Genomic DNA, 20,366 nt, shown 5'->3' on the forward strand with positions numbered 1-20,366 from the left:
TCTGCATATCTGAGGTTGTTGATAATTCTCGCGACAATCTTAATTCCGACCTGTGATTCATCCAACCCGGCGTTTCTCATGATGTACTCTGCATATAAATTAAATAAGCAGGGTGACAATATGCAGCCTTGTCGTACTCCTTTCCCAATTTTGAACCAATCGGTTGTTCCATGTCCGGTTCTTACTGTTGCTTCTTGACCCTCATACAGGTTTCTCAGGAGACAGCTAAGGTGGCCTGGTACTCCCATCTTTTTAGGGATTTGCCAAAGTTTGTTGTGATCCACACAATCAAAGGCTTTAGTGTAGTCAATGAAGCAGAAATAGACGTTTTTCTGGAATTCTCTTGCTTTCTCCATGATCCAGCGAATGTTGGCGATTTGATCTCTAGTTCCTCTGCCTCTTCGAAACCCAGCTTGTACTTCCGGTAGTTCTCGGTTCGCATACTGCTGAAGCCTAGCTTGTAGGATTTTGAGCATCACCTTGCTGGCATGTGAAATGAGTGCAACTGTACGGTAGTTTGAACACTATTATGGATTAAATCTATGTAGTACTTTGGACAGGTTGCGACTGTGTAATGTTGTACTTTAGTTTGGGTTGTAATTTCTTTCTTCGTTTGTATAATGATGGAGAGGGAAAAGTCAGGAGGACACCAAGTTCCCCGCCTGTGCTCTATGCTGACGGGCAGCTGCTCTCCAGGGGTTCACGCAGAGAGAGAGAGAGAGAGAGAGAGAGAGAGAGGCCTTTTCCAGCCCTGGCTGGAGATGCTGCTGGAGATTCAAACTGGGACATTGTGCACGCAAAGCAAGGGCTGTACCATGGAGCTACAGCCCCTCCCCTGAAAGGAAATGGTTAATTTTTCAGTGCCCTTCAACTAAATCTTGTGATTTCCTGCTGCTCAAGGAATAGGAAACAACAGTTTTAATTAGCAGTAAATCAACTTAGAGAGGAATCCCCTGGAACACTTTCATGATGCTTTTCAGAACGGCTAACATGACTGACAGATGCAGCAGTTCTGGGAGCACTGAGACACCTGACCCAGGAGTGAATCTCACTCCCATCTGGGAAGGGGGTCACCTGTATGGTTCTGCCTGGTGGGGAGGAGAATCTGACCAGGGAAGGATAAGGATCTTCTCAGCACGTGGCAGGATTAATCTGCCTCCCATCTCTCTCCCCTCCACCCCCAGCAACCCAGAATCAAAGTTTAAAATGTTGCAGGATGAAGCCCCCTCCCCTCCCCCAAACCACCAAATTAGCAGAGGCCAGCCAGTGGGAGGTGGCGGGAGGAGGAGGTCCAGGCTGCAGATTCTCTTTTCTCTCTTCCTCCCTCCTCCGTTTTGCATCTTCCAAGGAATGCAGTAAAAGAAAGAGCTCCAGTGGCGATCCAAAGAGATGTTGTCCATGTTGGGACTCAGAGCTGGAAGGACTAGCTGACGAGTGCTGGGAGGGAGAAGGGAGGGGAGAAGAAAAGGAAACTGCACAGTAAAATGCGTAAATACATAGGAAACTACATATCTGGATGGTGTGCGAGAAGATGGTTGGGAATATTGACTTGCCCTGGGGCTCTCCCATTCACCCCCTGGCCACTGCGGTCCCTCCCATCGCACCACCAACCCACTCAGAAGGGCAGATGGATGTCCCAGAATGTCATGCTGTGCAGGTCAGGGGGCTGCAGCCAAGCGAGGAGGACCCCCACGATGTCAGCCTCCTTGGGCGCTCTCCTGCTGACCCAAAGGTCATCATATTTTGACAATCCAGCTGTCAAGGGAGGCTCCAGAATAAAGTTCTCTGACTTCGAGTGATCAGCAAGTTTGATTTTATCCATTTAGGGCTTAACTGAGACCAGGGATGTATCTGCAACTTTGGAAGTGTTAACGTAGCAACGCTAGGAAGGCTGTATGATCTCAACTTCTCGTGGATGTGAATTGTCACTGTGCATATCTTATATACATGAGAGTTTTGCTCATAGCAACCCTTGCAATTCAGTACCTCTGGGCCTCACTGATTGGATTTCCCCCCTCTGTTTCCATATACATCTCTCAACTGCCTTATTATTAATCTGGCTTGTAATATTCATAACTGATCATGATGCTGCTCCTTTTTACTGTTTTTTATACTGTTCTTGTAGTAGTAGTTGCAATTGTTTTTAACAGTGTTTTAAGCTGTGTTTTTAATATTGTTATATGTAAACTGTAAGCGCTTTTAATATATTAAGCTGTATTAAAAGCAAACAAACTGAGGATAGCCCTTCACACATCTGAGGAAGTGGGCTCTGCCCATAAACGGTTCTGCCACAATCAATCTGCAACTCTTTCAAGTGTCACAAGACTCTTGGTAGTTTCTGCTGCAAGAGACTCACAGGGCAGCTGTTCTGGTCGCACTCTGCATGCTGGCTTTGTGGAGCCATTTTAAAGCATTTGTCAGTCACTTGAGCAAAGTGATTTTGGAAAGGAAGGATAAAAATAAACACAGGGAACTGGGGAGTTGTGCAGTGATCTCACCTGCAGGTTGCTGGATGGGTGTTGCTAGAGCGAGAGAGAGACAGAGAGAGAGAAATGGAGATAACGGTAAATCCATTGCAGGGATTTGGATGATGAAAGCATCACCCCTCCTTCCCTCCACCATGAACTGCCCCGCAAAGCGCAAACCTCTCGTGCCTCTTTTCTCTGCGCAGCCAAAACCTGGTATTGTTGCAAAGCACAACCTGCCCTCTGGGCCCAGCAGCTGCATTGACCTCTACTCGGGGGGATCTTTCCAAGCAAACCCTCCTCAGAGGCCCCCTGTTTTCCTGGAAGGTGGGCTGGCACTGAAGCACAAGGACCCCCTTCCTGGGGCCAGAAACTCCTGAGAACCAGCGCAGGGTCTGAGCAAGTGCCAGCATGTGGATTTGGGGGAGGGGAGGGGGCACAGCTCAGCGCTCCTTGGCATGCAGGAGGCCCACCCAGGTCCAGTCCTGACAGCTCCAGTGAAGAAAGAACGCCAGGAGGAGATGAGGGGAAAGATCCTTCTCTCTTCCCCCAGACCCCGGAGAGCCATGGCCAGTCAGAGCAGGCGGTAATAATGCTGAACATTTCAGTGGTGCTTTCAAGTGATCTAAACCTGACGACAGCAACCCTGTAAGGTATGCCAGTGTTACTGTCCCCCATACTGCAGCTGGGGAGACCGAGGCTGAGAGAGAGCAGCTTGCCCAAGGCCACCTGGTGAGTTCACGGAAGAGGCGAGATTCAAACTGGGGGCTTCCCGATTCACCACTCAAGTGTCTTAGCCACTACACTAGGAGGAGGGCGGTCACTCTCCTTGGATCAGGCCCCCACCTTTTAGAAGGGTCTCATCCAGGTGGATCCCGGGGAAGCAGACACTGGGAGATTCCTGGATAGCTTCTGCTGGGGGGGGGGAAGAACGGGAGAGAGCAGGCAACCCCTACTCTCATTTCCTTGATCCCCTCCCCACCAGGTCCCTCTGGTGCCACCAATCTCTCTCTGTCTCTGTCTCTCTCTCTCTCTCTCACACACACACACACACACACACTTACCTTTCCTGCTCTTCAGGTAGAGGGAGAGTCCCACGGCCACAAAGACCACGCCCAGCACGGCCCCCACCACCCCCATCCACACTTTGTTCCTGGCAGAGTCCGAAGTCCGCGGCTCTGTGAAGGAGAAGCATCCTGTTCCCACAGTGGCCCCCAGAGGCCCCAGTGGGAAGCCCACAAGCAGGACAGGAGCACAGCAGCACCCTCCCTCCCATGTTCCCCAGCAAGTGGCGTAGACAGGCTGCTACTAGAGCAGTTTACAGGCACAATGATTCCATGTGATCATCAGTAAGGCGCAGCTCAAACCTTGGCTCCCACTATGAACACCCTGGAGAAAGGGCAGAGTGTGGGGCCTTTCTGCAGCCTGACCAGGATGGACACAGGAATGGGGAATTCCTGTCTGCAGGATTATGTCTCCAGGGGACAGGGGGAGGGAGGGGGGGGCTCATACCCCACTGCACGGTGATGGGCGTCTCCAGGCTGGTGTGCTCCACCTGGCAGGTGTAGATGTCTCCCAGCCCGGGCATCGTCTCCAGCATCACCTGGGTCTGGTACGTCCAGTCTCCATTCCGGAGCTCTTCCCCGTAGCCGACCCCTTCCTTCTCCTCCCACCTGTTCTTCAGCCACTTGATCTCAATCTCCAGGGGGTAAAATCCTGTCACAGTGCAAAGCAGGAGGGTGTGGGGGGAGACGGGGTCTTCCTTGGTGGGGGAGATGGTGACAGTGGGTGAAGCTGGAAGGAAAGAAGAAGGACGTTCGTTAGAGACACAGACAAGCCGAGGCAGAACAAGAAAAGGAACACGGTATCCTGCTCCCGGCTGATTTCCTGTGCTCAAATTAGGAGGGGGTAAAGTGGGGGGAGCAGCCCTGTTGCTTTTTATGATTATGCCCCAGCTACTGGTTTGTGGAAGGCTACTGAGCGGCTATGAGGGCTAAAACAAGTGGGACGTGCAAGGAAATCTGCTCAATTTCTCCCTCTTCCCTCCCCAACCCCTTTTCCTTTTGCATCATGTCTTTCTAGATCGTGGGCCTGTGGGCCTGGGCTGCTTTGTTTTCTGGTTGATTGACAATGGCTCTGGGAGCCTTTTATATATCTATTGTCAGGGTGGAAACTGAGCCCATAGAGCCCCAGAGCAGTTCTGAGGTGGAACAGCAATCCGTGGGAGAAGAGCCCGCTCATCTCTCACAAGCACAGCAGCTGGCAGAGATTCCTCCTGCCAGCATTCCTGGGATAGATAGTGACCCTGGCAGCGATAGAGCACTGGAGGGGGGCTTGCTGGACGCTCAGCGCTGACGCAGGGAGTGGCGACAGATGGAGGGCGCGGAAAGGAGGCGTAGTGCTCGCTTGGCGCGCAAGCAACGGTCGCGTCCCGAGGACCCAAGGGAAAGAGGGAGGATCTCTCCCTAGCCCATAAGTTCAGGGTCTTCCCATGATTCCCTTCAAACGAGGACCAACTTCCTTACCTGGAGCTTAGGCTACTCAGCTATCTTTCCCAGTGCTGTTCCTTGCTTTGGCGCTAGCAACTAGTATTCTGAAAGAGTCATAAAGTAATAAAGGAATAAAGTCTTGCAAAGAATTCCTCATCGTCTGTGTCCTGAGTTGTCTATTGGTGGGGACTGCAAGAGGCAGCTAGGGTGCCCCTGACATCTATTCGCCTGATCTTAAAATATTTGCCCTACCCTGTAAACTTATACATTCAAGCCCCACTGAGCTCAAAGGGCTGTATTTCAGTCATTAACGGTGCAATCAGCACTCAGAAGTTAGTCCCACTGTGTTCATTGGGGCTTACTCCCAGGAAAGTAGGTGCGGGATTGCTGGCTAAATGTCCATAATACCACAGTCCGTCTTTCTCTTCCAGAGTTTACCTATGAAACTGTAAGATAAATTGCCAAAAGAAGGGCAGAGGAGATCATCCTGATTCATTTGGAAAAAGGGAAAAACCCTCCACGGATACAGTAGGCAGCATTGCAGGAGGGAAGATGAAAATGCGAGGCGCAATCCAAGTATGTTCAGAAAGAAGGCGCACAGCTCCCAGCATTCCCTAGCCTGGCTCCCGATACCGTCGGGCTCTCTTCCTGTCCAAACATGCCTGGGATTGCGTCCTGGGTGTGCTGAAGGTCAAGGTGTGTTATTGTGAAGAGTGCCTGGACGGGGTTCTTGAGTGGATGAGCTACGGGGGTTGACGTGTCCCATTCACTGCATGCACAGCGTGTGGAGACAGGCCCTTGCTCAGTCGCTCACTGTCATGCTCAAGCTGTGTTGGACCTGTGCGCACGGATCGCTGGTCTGTGCCCTGGTGTAGTGTCAAGGAGCGCACCGCTCTCCCCACTGGGATGTCTTGGTGGCCAGAGTCACCCCTGTTGTACTGGGACGTGGTTTTTTTTACCTGAGGGCAGCCTCTTTTTCTGGCTACTTCATTTCGCAAGGCGCTTCATGCACGGGGGGCTTCATGCATCTTTTCACATGCCTCTTTCGAAACGTGCGGAGCCCTTCCGGGAGGTGCTGGAGGAAAGAGATGCCGCTGCCCCGCTGTTGCCGTCGTCACCGTTATGCACGGCAGCTGTTGGGGATGGAGAGTGTGTGGGGGGGGTCGCAGCTGGGGGGCCACGGGCGGGGCTCCGAGGGAGGGGCTGGGCTGCGGGAGGCCTGGGGAGGGGGCGGGGCGGCAGGAGGCCGAGGAAGCCAGTTCAGTGCGGGGGCTGCAGAGACGGGGGTCGCCCTCCCCCCTCCCGGACAGACTCACTTCTCCTCCCGACCACGCGCCCGCTCTGGGCCGTCACGTAGCTGTGCCGGCAGCGCTCCACCGCGGCCCGCGCGCCCTGCAGAACCTCCCTCCGGCTGTTGAGGTCCTCGGCGTCGGGCTCCCCCAGCGGCGAGAGGGCCTCGAAGACCCCGCGGTGGCTGTCGAAGCGCACGAGCTCCTGCCGGTCGTAGACGTGCCTCTCGAGGAAGCGCGCCTGCGGCTGCCGGCCCGTCCCGTTGGCGAAGCGGCACTCGGCCTTGGCCTGGGCCAGGAGATGCCCTGGGGAGGGGCGGCGGGGGGGGGAGGGTCAGGGGGGCGAGAGCTCCCGGGAGGCCCCCTCGCCGCACACCGCCCTTGCAGGGGCTGCCGCTGCTTGTCCCGGTGCCGGAACTGGGGGCTGCGGGGGGAGGGGCGGGGGGGGCCGTCAGGGAGACCCCGCTGCCCCCCACGTCCACCAACTCTGAGCAATCCCTTTGCGGGGCAGGGGTCTGCCCGCCTGTCAGCGCCCTCAGCCCGTGGGGGGCGCCGCGGCGAGCACTCTTAGCCTAGAGGTTTTTAAACCGGAGACCGGCACACCTGTGGTTCAGGAAGGCAGGCCTGGGGTCGTCAGGGCGCCCCCGGACCAGAGGCAGCGAGCCGAGCGCGGCACGTGCCGGGAGCATGGCGGGAGGCGCTGCCGCGCGCGGGCCCTGCTGGTGGGTTCCGCGGGCAGCCGGGCGGCCGCAGTGTGAACGGAACGCCGGACTGGGCGCGCCGTGCGCCTGATCCAGCCTCGGGGCTCTTCAGGTATCCTCGTGTCCCGAAGCAGAAAACGGCCTCAAGAACTCCGGGCTTTTACTGCTGCTGCAACTCGGCAGAAGCAAAGCCCCTCCCGGGACTCAGGCGAGGGCAGGACCACCCTGGGCACCCTTGTCCTTCCTCTCGTGAGCTCTGGCCGAGCCGAAGCACCCCCAGCCGGAGCAGGCACTCGGAGCCCCCCCCCCGCTTCGTGCCCCCCGGCCTCCCCTCCCCTTCCTCTGCTGCTTCCCCAGGGCCCAGTTCCGGACTGGAAGCTCCTTGGGGCAGGGACCTCCCCGCTCTTGCTCTGTGAAGCCCCAGGCACACTGACGACGGGGATGGTGTGGAAGCCGCAACCAGCCAGAAGGGGCCCTTAATTAAAAAAAAAAAACCATGTCAAAAATAGTGGCAACTGTTAACATCCACAGCAACCACGTTCCCGTATCCATTCTGGGCAATAATCCCTGTTCAAGGAAACCCACGTTTCAGTTGCCATTCCAGGCCATAGTCCATCTTCTGCAAAACAGCCCGGAACGGCAACTTCCAAGTCACCCAAATCAACCTGTTTCCCGCCTCCCAGCTGAGCAGAGCAGAGCAGAGCAAGCTGCTCCAGCTGGTCCAGGGACTACAGAAGCAGGCAAGCTCCCAGAGAGCGAGCGAACAGAGCGAGCGACCAGGGGGAGCAAACAGGAGTTGGCCAGGGGAGTTGCAGTGGTTGAAGAGACAAAGGAGACAAAGGAGACAGAGGCTAAGAGGTAAGTGGGTTGCAGGAAGCCCAGGGCGCTGCCCTTTATCCTTCTGACTGGCTGTGAGCTCACCAGGAGCTTCTGAGAGCTCCAACTGAATTGGAGGGGTGTGGCCTGAGTACTCCCAGCAGCTGACTGGGCGGGAAGCTTCAGTCTGTTTCCCGCCTCCCAGCTGAGCAGAGCAGAGCAGAGCAAGCTGCTCCAGCTGGTCCAGGGACTACAGAAGCAGGCAAGCTCCCAGAGAGCGAGCGAACAGAGCGAGCGACCAGGGGGAGCAAACAGGAGTTGGCCAGGGGAGTTGCAGTGGTTGAAGAGACAAAGGAGACAAAGGAGACAGAGGCTAAGAGGTAAGTGGGTTGCAGGAAGCCCAGGGCGCTGCCCTTTATCCTTCTGACTGGCTGTGAGCTCACCAGGAGCTTCTGAGAGCTCCAACTGAATTGGAGGGGTGTGGCCTGAGTACTCCCAGCAGCTGACTGGGCGGGAAGCTTCAGTCTGTTTCCCGCCTCCCAGCTGAGCAGAGCAGAGCAGAGCAGAGCAAGCTGCTCCAGCTGGTCCAGGGACTACAGAAGCAGGCAAGCTCCCAGAGAGCGAGCGAACAGAGCGAGCGCACAGGGGGAGCAAACAGGAGTTGGCCAGGGGAGTTCGGCAGGGGAGGTCAAGGGGGAGGCCCCTAACATTTTTTTTTATTTTTTTTTACTAACTTTTTTTCATTTATTTGTCTTGTAACACACACTTCCGCACCAGTGGGACTCTGCTTTTAACCTCTACTGAGTAGAGGAGCAGGCACAGGCTAGTCTAGAACAATCACAAAGCTAGACACAAAAAGGGAAACGGGGCTATGGAAGGACAAGACTCTCCAGTGGTGGTGACCTGCAAGGTGTGTGCAATGTTTGTTTTCTTGCCGGAGAACAACATGGCCTACACCTGCAACAAGTGCAAGTTGATCACGCTGCTGGAGGAAAAAGTAAGTGGACTGGAGCGGCGACTGTCGACCCTCCGGGGAATAAGAGAACACGAAGAGTTCTTGGACAGAATGGGGGAACTACAGCAGCAAAGGGCAGACCACAAGCTTGAAGAGCAACAGCAAGATGAGGCAGTGGGAAATGCTGAGGTGAAGAAAAATGGAGTAGAGGATACTCCTTGGAAAACGGTGACAGTTAGGAGAAGAAGAACTAGACGCCACTCTGCACCGGTGGAAGCAGTGGAGCTGTGGAACCGATTCCAGGTACTTGCAGATGAGACTGGAGGACAGCCTGCAGAGGAAGAATCACAGGGGAACCTGCATGAGAGTGAGCAAGAGGCTAAAGGTCAGTCAAACAGAGGCGATGAAACCCAGGCCTACAAGAAGAAGAAGAGAAGAGTGGTAGTAGTGGGAGACTCCTTGCTGCGTGGGATCGAGACCCAAGTATGTCGCGAAGACCCGTGGACTCGCCAGGTATGTTGTCTCCCGGGAGGACAGATTAGAGACGTGACTGAAAGGTTGCCTGCACTCATAAAGCCCACTGACAGGTATCCCTTTCTTCTCATCCATGTGGGAACAAATGATACCGCCAAGCGGAGCTACGAAGAGATCACGTCAGACTTTGAAGCTTTGGGAAGGAAACTCAAGAACTTTGGGGCCCAGATAGTTTTCTCATCCATCCTTCCAGTAGTTAGAAGAGGGATAGAAAGGGAACGAAAAATACTCCGGGTGAATGACTGGCTACGAAGGTGGTGCCGACGAGAGAGATTTGGATTCTGGGACCACGGGCTATACTTCCTGGAAGATGGGCTGTTGGCTAGGGATGGGTTGCACCTCACAAAGGCTGGGAAGAATGTGTTTGGCCACAGCATGAAGAACTTCATCAGGAGGGCTTTAAACTGAATCGTACGGGGAAGGGAGATGTAATGTTGGGGGTAACAATGGACGTAGGCGCATGCACTGCAATGGAGAGAACAGCGCTGATAGCGCCCAATAATAGTCTTCAGACACATGTAGGAAGAAAGCCAGACTATGAAGCACATGGTCTTCGATGTCTATATACTAATGCCCAGAGTATGGGAAACAAACAGAACGAACTTGAACTCTTAATACAGGAGGGAAATTATGACTTGATAGGTATAACTGAGACTTGGTGGGATGACTCTCATGACTGGAATACAGCAGTTGAAGGATATAACTTGTTCAAAAAGAACAGGAGGAACAGAAAGGGAGGCGGGGTTGCACTGTATGTGAAAAATACATATCTCTGCACAGAAATACAGGAGGAGGAGCTTGGTAGCCCCATCGAGAGCATCTGGGTTGAAATAAATGGAGCAAAGAATAAAAGGAACCTGGTGGTCGGAGTCTACTACCGGCCACCCAATCAAGGAGAAGACAAGGATGAAACTTTTGAAAAGCAAATAGCCAATGTTTTAAGGAAGCATGATGTAGTAGTAATGGGGGACTTCAATTTCCCCGATATTTGTTGGGAGACAAATTCTGCAAAACATGGCCCCTCCAGGAAATTCCTGACTTGTGTGGCGGATAACTTCCTCCTACAGAAAGTAGAGGAAGGAACTAGAGGATCGGCTATCCTTGACTTGATCCTAACCAACAGAGATGACTTAGTGGATAAAGTAGCAGTTACAGGAACTCTGGGGGAAAGCGACCAAGTTGTACTTGAGTTCTTGGTTCTAAGGGAAGCAAAAGCCGAGTGTACTCAAACGCGTACCCTGGATTTTAGGAAAGCTGATTTTAATAAACTCAGAACAATGATCAGTAAGGTCCCATGGCAAGCAATGCTAGCGAGAAAAGGAGTCCAAGATGGGTGGGAACTTTTAAAAAAGGAAATTCTCAAGGCACAATCACAAACAATTCCAACAAGAAGAAAAGGTGGAAGACAACAGAAGAAGCCAATGTGGCTTCACAAAAAGCTTAGGGATGACCTGAAAACAAAAAAGGACACATATAGGAAGTGGAAAGAAGGCCAAGTAACAAAGGAAGAGTACAGGCAGGTAGCACAGAATTGCAGGGATGGCGTCAGGAAGGCTAAAGCGGAGAACGAGGTGAGGTTAGTGAGGGATGCTAAAAACAACAAAAAGGCTTTCTTCAGCTACGTGCATAGTAAAAGACAGAGGAAAGAAATGGTTGTTCAGCTATTAAATAAGGATGGCAAAATGATAACAGAGGACAAAGAAAAGGCAGAGGTGCTCAATTCCTACTTTGGCTCAGTCTTCTCCCAAAAGATGGTCTATGACCCCCCTGGCAAAGGCGAAGTACAGGCTGAAGGGGCAGGATTGCAGCTTGAGATCGACAGGCATATGGTCAAGGAACACCTAATTACTTTGAATGAGTTCAAATCTCCAGGGCCAGATGAACTGCATCCTAGAGTCATAAAGGAACTGGCAGAAGAGCTCTCAGAACCGCTGTCTATTCTCTTTGAGAAATCATGGAGGACCGGGGAAGTGCCAGATGACTGGAGGAGGGCTAACGTTGTCCCTATCTTCAAAAAGGGTAAAAAGGAGGAACCTGGGAGCTACAGACCAGTCAGTCTGACATCAATCCCTGGGAAAATTCTGGAGCAGATCATAAAGCAATCCATCTGGAAGCACCTTGACAACAATGCAGTGATTACTCGAAGCCAACATGGATTTGTCAAAAACAAGTCCTGCCAGACAAATCTGATCTCATTTTTTGATCAAGTCACCTCCCTTGTAGACCGTGGGAATGCTGTAGACATCATATACCTCGACTTCAGCAAAGCTTTCGACAAAGTGCCCCATGATATCCTGATGAGCAAACTAGCTCGAAGTGGGCTAGATGAAACAACGATCCGATGGATCCACAGTTGGCTACAGAATCGGACCCAAAGAGTGCTTATCAATGGGACCTTCTCAAGCTGGGGAGAGGTAACGAGTGGGGTACCGCAGGGCTCAGTCCTGGGCCCAGTGCTCTTCAATATTTTTATTAATGACTTGGAGGAGGAGGTGCAGGGAATGCTGATCAAATTTGCAGATGACACAAAATTGGGAGGGATAGCTAATACTTTGGAAGACAGAAACAAAATTCAAAGTGATCTGGATAGACTGGAGTGCTGGGCAGAAAACAACAGAATGGCATTTAATAGGGACAAATGCCAAGTTCTGCACCTAGGAAAAAGAAACCAAATGCACAGTTACAAGATGGGGGATACGTGGCTCAACCACACTACGAGCGAGAAGGATCTTGGAATTGTCGTCGATCACAAGCTGAATATGAGCCAACAATGTGATGTGGCTGCAAAAAAGGCAAATGCTATTTTGGGCTGCATTCATAGAAGCATCGCTTCCAAATCCCGGGAAGTACTAGTTCCCCTCTACTCAGCACTGGTTAGGCCTCATCTGGAGTACTGTGTCCAGTTCTGGGCACCACACTTTAAGAAGGATGCAGACAAGCTGGAGAGGGTTCAAAGGAGGGCAACAAAGATGATCAGGGGACTGGAAACAAAGCCCTATGAAGAGAGACTGAAAGAACTGGGCATGTTTAGCCTTGAGAAGAGAAGACTGAGGGGAGATATGATAGCGCTCTTCAAGTACTTGAAAGGTTGTCACAGAGAAGAAGGCCAGGATCTCTTCTTGATCATCCCAGAGTGCAGGACACGGAATAATGGGCTCAAGTTACAGGAAGCTAGATTCCGACTGAACATCAGGAAAAACTTCCTGAGTGTCAGAGCAATACGGCAATGGAACCAATTACCTGGGGAGGTGGTGGGCTCTCCCACACTGGAGGCCTTCAAGACGAGGCTGGACAGCCATTTGTCAGGGATGCTCTGACTTGGATTCCTGCATTGAGCAGGGGGTTGGACTCGATGGCCTTGTAGGCCCCTTCCAACCCTACTATTCTACTATTCTATGATTCTATTCTATAACCAAACTCACCGGGCGCACCAGACTGGATGGGATCGATACGATAAGCCACAAAACGTCCAGAAAAACCACTCATTGTCAGACTGAAAAGCCACCTTTAATGGCTATTGCAGTAATATAACAGAATCGAAACACTCAAACATTTACAGAAATTTGCCTTTAACTCTTAGCCTTACTAAGTAGCATTTGACATCGTCAAATTAAATTTGTCTATTAAACCAGCTATTTTGGTCTAATTTACCCCAGAAAACAATTCCAGCATGTCTCCTGTGTGCAAGTCAGACAGTGGAAAGTTACATGGCTTGGGAGGCTTTAAACCTGAGCCTTTTAGGCTACGTACTCCCATTGGATCCAATACCGTATGTCAATTTCTGGGCAAGGATGCATCGGAACCGGCAATCTGACCTCCTCAATGGCCTATTGCCCCAAATACCCTTATTTAAGTCATAGATAATTTCAGTCAGTGTCCAATGTCTGAATTTGGTTGGTTTCACCGTCTGGGAAATTGGCATTCCAGACCATTTTTCAAGAATATGTTAAGTTGCCTGCAACAGATCTCAGAATGTGGTTCCTGAGGATGTGTTCTGATTTTTTGTCGTGGGGGAATTTAGTTTGGCTAACTCGGAAATTTGCATTCTGGGCCATTTTCCCAGAATAATATTTATTGCCTGGAACAAATCCTAGAACCTGGTTTGTGTGGAGGTTTTCCATCCAGTGTGTGTCCCTGGCTATTTTGGTCGGGTTGGTTCACTCAGCAGTTGGTGTGACGGGCCATTTATTCCCTGGTACCAGAACGTGGTTTCGGTGGAGGGTTTGTGGCTTCTTGCATCAGTCCCAAACAGTTCTGTGTAGCTGGTGAACTTGCTTTGTTTGGCTCACTTGCAACTTATCGTTCCTGGTGGTTCTTAGGAATATGGACCATTCCTCCGAACAGAGGCCGGAATAAGGTTTCTGCTGAGGTTCAACGGCTTATTCCATCCCTCCCATGGAGTCACGTCTGAGTGGTGGATTTGGTGGATTTGGCTTGCTTGGGAGGCGCCGTTCCGGGCTATTTTTCCGGAGTGCCGTCTGTTGCCTGGAGTGGCTGCAGAAACACGGTTTCTGTGGACATTTTGTGACTGATTCTATCGATCCCATACAGCAATGTGTGACTGGCGAGTTTGGCTGATCTGGCGCACCTAGAAGTTGCCGTCCTGGGCCGTTTGTCTTGAATACGGACTATTGCCTGTAACGGCAAAAAATATTCTCCCCAAGTGCCTCTGACACAGGCTGCTATTTGGGGCATGGTGTTTTTTTTTTTTTTAAACAAAGGGGCTATTCTGGCCTGTTTCGTTCTGGCTTTTACACATCCCCTTATGATGCGGGATATGTGTGTGTGTGGGGGAGTATCCAACTAGTGTCTCCCCCCGACACACATGACAGAACGTCCTTCATGACTCTCCAGGGGGTTGGGGACACTAGTTGGGGACCCCCCAGAGTAGATTGTGGGCTATGGGGGGGGCTGCAGGGAAGAGGAGAGGAAGGAAAATGCAACACTAAGGACATGAGAAGAGCCCTGATGCTGGATCAGACCAAAGCCCTTTCTAGTCCAGCGTCCTGTTCACACCGTGGGCGGCCAGATGCCCCACAGGCAGAGCAGGAGAGGAATCGCCCCCTCCCACCCACCTTCCCCAGCATGCTGCTTCTGATACGGGAGGCAGCAAATAGCCATGATGACTAGCAGCCACTGCTGAGCTTCTCCTCCATGCTTTGACTAACCCCCCTTTCAAGCCATATCATCCCATATTTTTATTTATTTCCTTAAACTTTTTTAATGCACCTTTTAGGGAAAACCTTTATCTCTCCCTCTCTCTGTGTGTACAGATACGTTATAAATAATCTCACACAATGCAACCCAAATCAACCAGCAGCAGCAGAAAAACCCAACACAGACAGAAGCCCTGGCGGACCCTCGCCTCCCCAGCCTGCCCCAACCTGGTGCCCTCCTGGTGTTTTGGACTACAACTCCCAGTATCTCTGACAATTGGCCATGCTGGCTGGGGCTGATGGGAGTTGAAGTCCAAGCCATCCGGAGGGCCCCAGTGGGGCAAGGAAGCACGGGGCAGCGTGAAGGGAGAGGTGACGTAATAGAACACCTAAAGAATAAGCGACTGGCGCCCTCAACTAGTGTCGTTCCTTTGCCAAAGAGCAAAAATAATAGCTGTTTGACATTCAGCCTTGGACGAATAAATGCCTGCTGCAACCCCCCCTTCCTGCTGCATTTTTGTCCTTCTAATTCTCCCCCCACACACACACCTTTGTTTCTGCGTGTGCTTAATCCATCCCCAAGAGAAATGTTACTGTAAAGGGAACAGGAGGCACACACGTATTTAAAAAACAAAACAGTGTTCTTATTGTTAATCTGGTACTGAAGAGGGTTAACAGAGTAAAGTTGGCTGATTTAATCTGGGGGAGGCCTACAAGAAGAGCCCCTAGAAGACCCCAGACTCGTAACCAGCTTTATATTGCAGACTCTTGACCCCTGGGCGAGGAGACTGTGAAGCTTGACTCTATGCCAAATGATGTTATTTCACCAACTGAGACTCTAACTGAGATTTTGCAGGACTGTCTTTGCAGAAGGGGAAAAAGTGCAGCAGTCTTTGCAGGCGGCTTCACAGAGCTCGCTCAAGGCCCCGACGTGCTGGCAGAGTGTCTCAGTGAGAGGAACAGCAGGACGGAGCCTTCTCAGAGGCCCCTGAGGGGAGGAAAAGGGCTGTTGTTACTTCTTGTGGAGCACACCTGCTGCTCAGAGGATGTCCCGACTCGATGTGAGTTGGGCGGGGAAGTGTAGCCCTGAGAACAAGCGACAACTAGGAGGAGGCGTCTGGGCGGATATGACCCAAAATGGCCAAAGATGACGGGGAGGTCAAAGAAGATATACGGAAGAGCAATGCGTCAATCAAGATAGCATGCCCAGATGGCAGACTGTGGGTCATCCTTTGGGACATTTCAAAGTAGCCCATTTGTAACGGTGCCAGACACATTCCCCAGACACATGGAATTATGGGAGGTAGATGGGACACCTTGCTTCTGGCTGGTGAGCAAATGCTGTAACCACATGCACCCCATTTCCTACTGGAGGCTGATTGTCTCATTGCTCCTTGGGCCCCACCTGTGGCCAGGGCAGGGGTATAAAAGCCCCGGGAATGGGAGCTCGGGGCGGGGGGTTGTTCCTGCTACTGCTGCTGCTCCACTCCCTCTTTCTGTCCAATCTCATGCATGTTTAAACCGTTGCACAGCTGTTTGAAACTTAATTTGGGGTTATATAAACTTTAGTACTACTATTAGTATATTTACTCCTTTTGGTCACCCCTATTAGATTTAATGTGCCTTTAGGAAGTGAGGGTCTGGAGCTGTGAATGGCCAGACCCTTGTCCTCCTCTTGCAAATATGCCCCCATCGTTTGAACCTTTTATTTAAAAAGCAAACTCATAAAGCTGATCTGCACACTCTTAACTGAGATTGGAGGGGGGGGGGCTCTCATGACTGCATCGCCCTTAAAACTCCTGACGCCTAAAACTCCTGATGCCTGAACGATTGGGCTTTCTGCCAGGTCAGCGTGCACAGGATTGCTGCTTTAGCTGCCTTCCCGAGGTCTCTGTAAATTTAATCTCAAAGTCCCTCCAAGGACCAGTTTGAGTAGACCGTATTACACGATTCCTTCTCTTGCAGGACAGAAGGGGAAGGTGCCCAGAACGTCGCTCCCTCTCCCCACAGAAAACAATGCAGCAGCAGAGGGAGGAGCCCCCCACCCCCCTCGCTCAGGTCCCCTTTTCTGCGAAAACAATTCATTCCTGTTTTGCTTTTGAACACTGAAAGTCCATGGAGGACGAAGATTCTGCCTGCAGCTCAAGGCTTGATTTGGACTTGGGAGGGGGCTGAGGGGCTGCCAGTGAAGCGGGGGGCCTGTGCTGCAAGCTGAGGCTGTTTTGGAAGAGGAGCTTTGGCTGGTGGTCCCAACCAGCCTCCGTCCCAGCAGTGGACTACACCGCAGGGCTGCCCCACGCCCTTCTCGCACAGCCAAAGGCCCCTCCAGTCTAGCAGACGCATAATAACACTAGTCTGCACTGCAGGGTTGTCCTAGACAGCTGTCTCCCCCAACTGCAGCGTAAGGACAACAGCACTGGGCAACATTGCAGGGCTGATGTCAGTTACTCCCTCAGCCGAACTCCCAGCCTGCAATCAGGACCCAACACAATTCAGGCCCGAAAGTACCGGCCCCGACACCACCCCATCCAAGGGCAGCGGAGTGGGGAGGGGGTTGAGCAGCGCCTTCCCAGGACCACCACCGGCAGACCTTGCAGGGGGGTCCCCTCCAGCCCACGACTCCTCCACACTGGGCTCTGCCCATTTTGGGATGGGGGGGAGGCAGGGGGGAGTTTGGAAGGGCGTGACAGGGAGAAGGGTTGGGGCCACCATCTCTTTCCTGGCAGGGCTCTTCTGCCCTTAAGAGCTGCAGGCCAGGCAGACATTCAACAGGTGCGGACTTCCCTCATCACTGCACCTCCTGGCTGGGACTGTTAGCTGCAGCTGGACTTCGACTGCGGGCTCTGGAGGGGGGAAGGGCGGCTGGCAGTGGCTCTGTGAGCCTGCGGGGGCCACGTGGGGGGCCACGCTTGGAGAAGGGGGGGAGCTGGATGGGCCTTCTTGGCCTGATCCAGCAAGGACAGTGTGTGCAGTGCGCCGTTTCAGCACAGACCCCACCACCTCCTCTCTGCCCCAGTCCTGCCCTGTTCTGTTCTTCCTCTTTCACTCTCCGCCCTTCCAAGGGGGCCTCTTTGGGGGCGACAGACCCTCCAGTGTCCGACTCCTCTCGAGGCAGCTCCAGAGGCAATGGGGGGAGGCAGAAGGGGGCTGGGGGCTGGGTGAGGATCCTGGGGGCCCCGCTTCGCTTTTCCACCCACCCCTCCCTGGGCCTTGGAGGCTCCCTGGGTCCCTCTTGCCCCCTTTTCTCTCCCCAGGGACCACCTGCCTTTGGGTTTAGGGGGGTCCCATTGGGATGGTGAGGGGCATCAGGCGGGGTCTTTCTTCACCCCCCCTTTTGCACAGCTCCTCCCCTTACCTGGGGGCGCCTTCCTCCCTCCAGCCCCAGGGACCAAGGACGGCCCCATCAGCAGCACCATCGTCACCGGGGGAGCCCAGGCCGGCCCCATGGCTGCAGCCCCACAAGGACGGGAGAGAAAATCTGCTTCCAGCCCCAGAGGGAAACTTTGGGGTCTGTGATGGGGAAGGGGGGCAGCAATATTTCTCCTTAGTGCCGGAGAGGGCGAGAGAAGCACCAGTGAGAATTCGCTCCTCAGCTGCGTCATCCGTCTCCAGCAGAAGACGGAAAGAGAGACGGAGAAGCAGGAGAGAGGTTTGGAGGCAGAGGAGGCTCCACGTCTCCCTCCCTCTCTCTCTCCCTCTCCCCCCCCTGTGTCTGTGTTGGAGGGGGGGTGAATTAAGGAGCCCCCCCGGTTCCTCCTCCTTCCAGGCCAGGGGGGCTGCAGCCAAGGGGGCTCCAGGAGGAAGCCACATCTCGAGCGGAGCGTCAGTCGGCCGGCTGGTCTGATGATCTTTGGCGACAAGCAGCCCTGAGATGCCCAGCAGGCCCTGTGACCTGGGACTGGGGCCGGGGGTGTGTGGGGAGGAGGAGTAGGGCTCCTCTCACCAATGTCTCCCCCCACCCACCCAAAGCGGCTCTTCCTTGCTCCCACTCTGGGGCTGCTCCCTCCGGCCGCCCCCACCTGCTCATCTTCCTGGGATGGGACCCCTTGGGACGGATCTGGATGCCCCCACAAGCCTTGTGGGAGGGGTCTCTGTGTAGGGTTCTGCTGGTGAACAGCACAGCCAGACCAAGTCACCCAGCAGCCCAAGGCCTGAAAAGCTGTGGAGAAGCTCCTGGGCGGCTGTTTCTGATGCCCAGCGGAAGGGGGGACGTTTCCCATCCCTGCTCCCCGGAGGCCCTTTGGACTGCGTTTGCCGGGATTGGGCCCCTTGGCCTCCAATGGAGCACCTGTGCTTGGGACCCTCCAAGGATCAGTGCCGGACAGGCCTATCACAGAGCTCTCAGCCAGCTGAGGACAAGGAATAAAACAAAATTTCAATATATTATAACATATCACATAACATTACATGAAAACACGTTAAGTATAGAAGTGAAATCCTAAAGGAAATCAACCCTGAGTGCTCATTGGAAGGACAGATACTGAAGCTGAAGCTGAAATATTTTGGCCACCTAATGCAAAGAGAAAACTCCCTGGAAAAGACCCTGATGCTGGGAAAGACTGAAGGCCAAAGGAGAAGGGGACGGCAGAGGATGAGATGGCTAGATAGCATCACTGATGCAATGAATATGAACTTGAGCACACTCCGGGAGAGAGCGCAGGACAGGAAGGCCTGGCGTGCTGTGGTCCATGGGGTCACGAAGAGTCGGACACGACTGAACGACTGAACAACAACAACAATAGAAGTGAAATGCAGCATAAACCCCAAGTGGCAGCAAGCAAAAAACAACAACAGTCAAGGCAAGTGAGATTTAAAAGGCCCTGGGAAATAAAAGAGTCTTTGCCTGGGGCTGGGATGGGGCCTTCTGCCTGCAAAGCGGGTGTTCTACCACTGACCTGCAGCCCCTCCCTCAGTGGGAAAGGCATTCCAGGACTGGGGGGCCACCACTGAAAAGACCCTCCAAGCGCCATCCATTCCCTGCTGCCCCCTGGATGTGACCCTCCCTGTGAGCTCCCCAGGGGCGCCTGGTTGGCCGCTGTGGGAAAGAGGGTGCTGGACTGGATGGGCCCTCGGGGGCCTGAGCAGCATCTGGGCCCTTCTGAGGTTCTGTTCGATGATGCAAGAAGGAGCCCTGGGCCAGGCAGGCCGTCTGGCCTCCCCTCGGCCGCTTTGCACCTCCACTGCCCCCACCCAAGAAGAGCCTGTTCTGGGGGCTGCTGTTGGTCTCCATGTGCCTATATGCGTGTAGACCCCTCGCTGCCCTCCGAGGAGACCCCTCATGCCTCTGAGGAAGCAGCCAGGCCGATACGGACCCCAATCGATCTGTGAGCCCTGCAGGAGCCCCGCGACTCTTGGGGCAGGATCTGATTTTGCGCAAGGGGCTTCTGCTGGTACACCAATTTATTTATTTATTTATTTCATTTCTATACCGCCCAATAGCCGAAGCTCTCTGGGCAGTTCACAAAAATTAAAACCAAACAACACACAATAAAACAATTTAAAATATATAGAACATTAAAACCACAATATAACAATACAACCACAATAAAACCTAGCAGCAGTACAGGAGTTTAAAATACAGATTTAAAACAGCAACGATAAAAATTTAGAAAGCTAAAATCCCTGGGAAAATAAAAAGGTCTTCACCTGGCGCCGAAAGGAGTACAATGTAGGCGCTACACCAAGACTTTCTCCTCTTCCCCTGCAGACCGCTGCATGCCACCCGAATCTGCTCTGGGGGCCTGCCAGTGGAAAACCTTCAGTGGGTTTCACCCCTGCTTGTTTCATGCCCAAAGCAGGACACGTGGAACGCCTGGCCCAGAGAGGCGGGGGGGGGGGGCTTGGCAATGGCTCATTTTCGATCTCCTGCCCCTCCTCCAAGAGCCTCGTGCGGCGCAGGGTGGTGGGTGGCAGAATCGCAGCCGAAACTCTCCCCACGACCTGAGCTCGGTCCCAGCGGAA

General features: G+C 53.1%; 1 protein-coding gene across 1 annotated transcript; it reads right to left on the reverse strand.

The window, feature by feature from the left end:
• Positions 1-1,194: 1,194 nt before the first annotated feature.
• LOC146356733 (uncharacterized) lies at positions 1,195-19,635 on the reverse strand. Its single transcript, XM_084830275.1, has 8 exons — positions 19,459-19,635; positions 18,369-18,754; positions 17,761-17,915; positions 6,271-6,549; positions 3,978-4,259; positions 3,530-3,643; positions 2,499-2,522; positions 1,195-1,427 (listed from the first exon to the last, which is right to left on the reverse strand). The coding sequence occupies exons 1-8, from the start codon at positions 19,633-19,635 to the stop codon at positions 1,195-1,197; spliced, it is 1,650 nt and encodes a 549-aa protein (XP_084686401.1).
• Positions 19,636-20,366: the final 731 nt, after the last annotated feature.

This window comes from Heloderma suspectum, chromosome 2 (genome assembly GCF_057233095.1).
Source record: "Heloderma suspectum isolate Gila_16-S chromosome 2, 16-S_ref, whole genome shotgun sequence".
NCBI classification, from domain to species: domain Eukaryota; kingdom Metazoa; phylum Chordata; class Lepidosauria; order Squamata; family Helodermatidae; genus Heloderma; species Heloderma suspectum.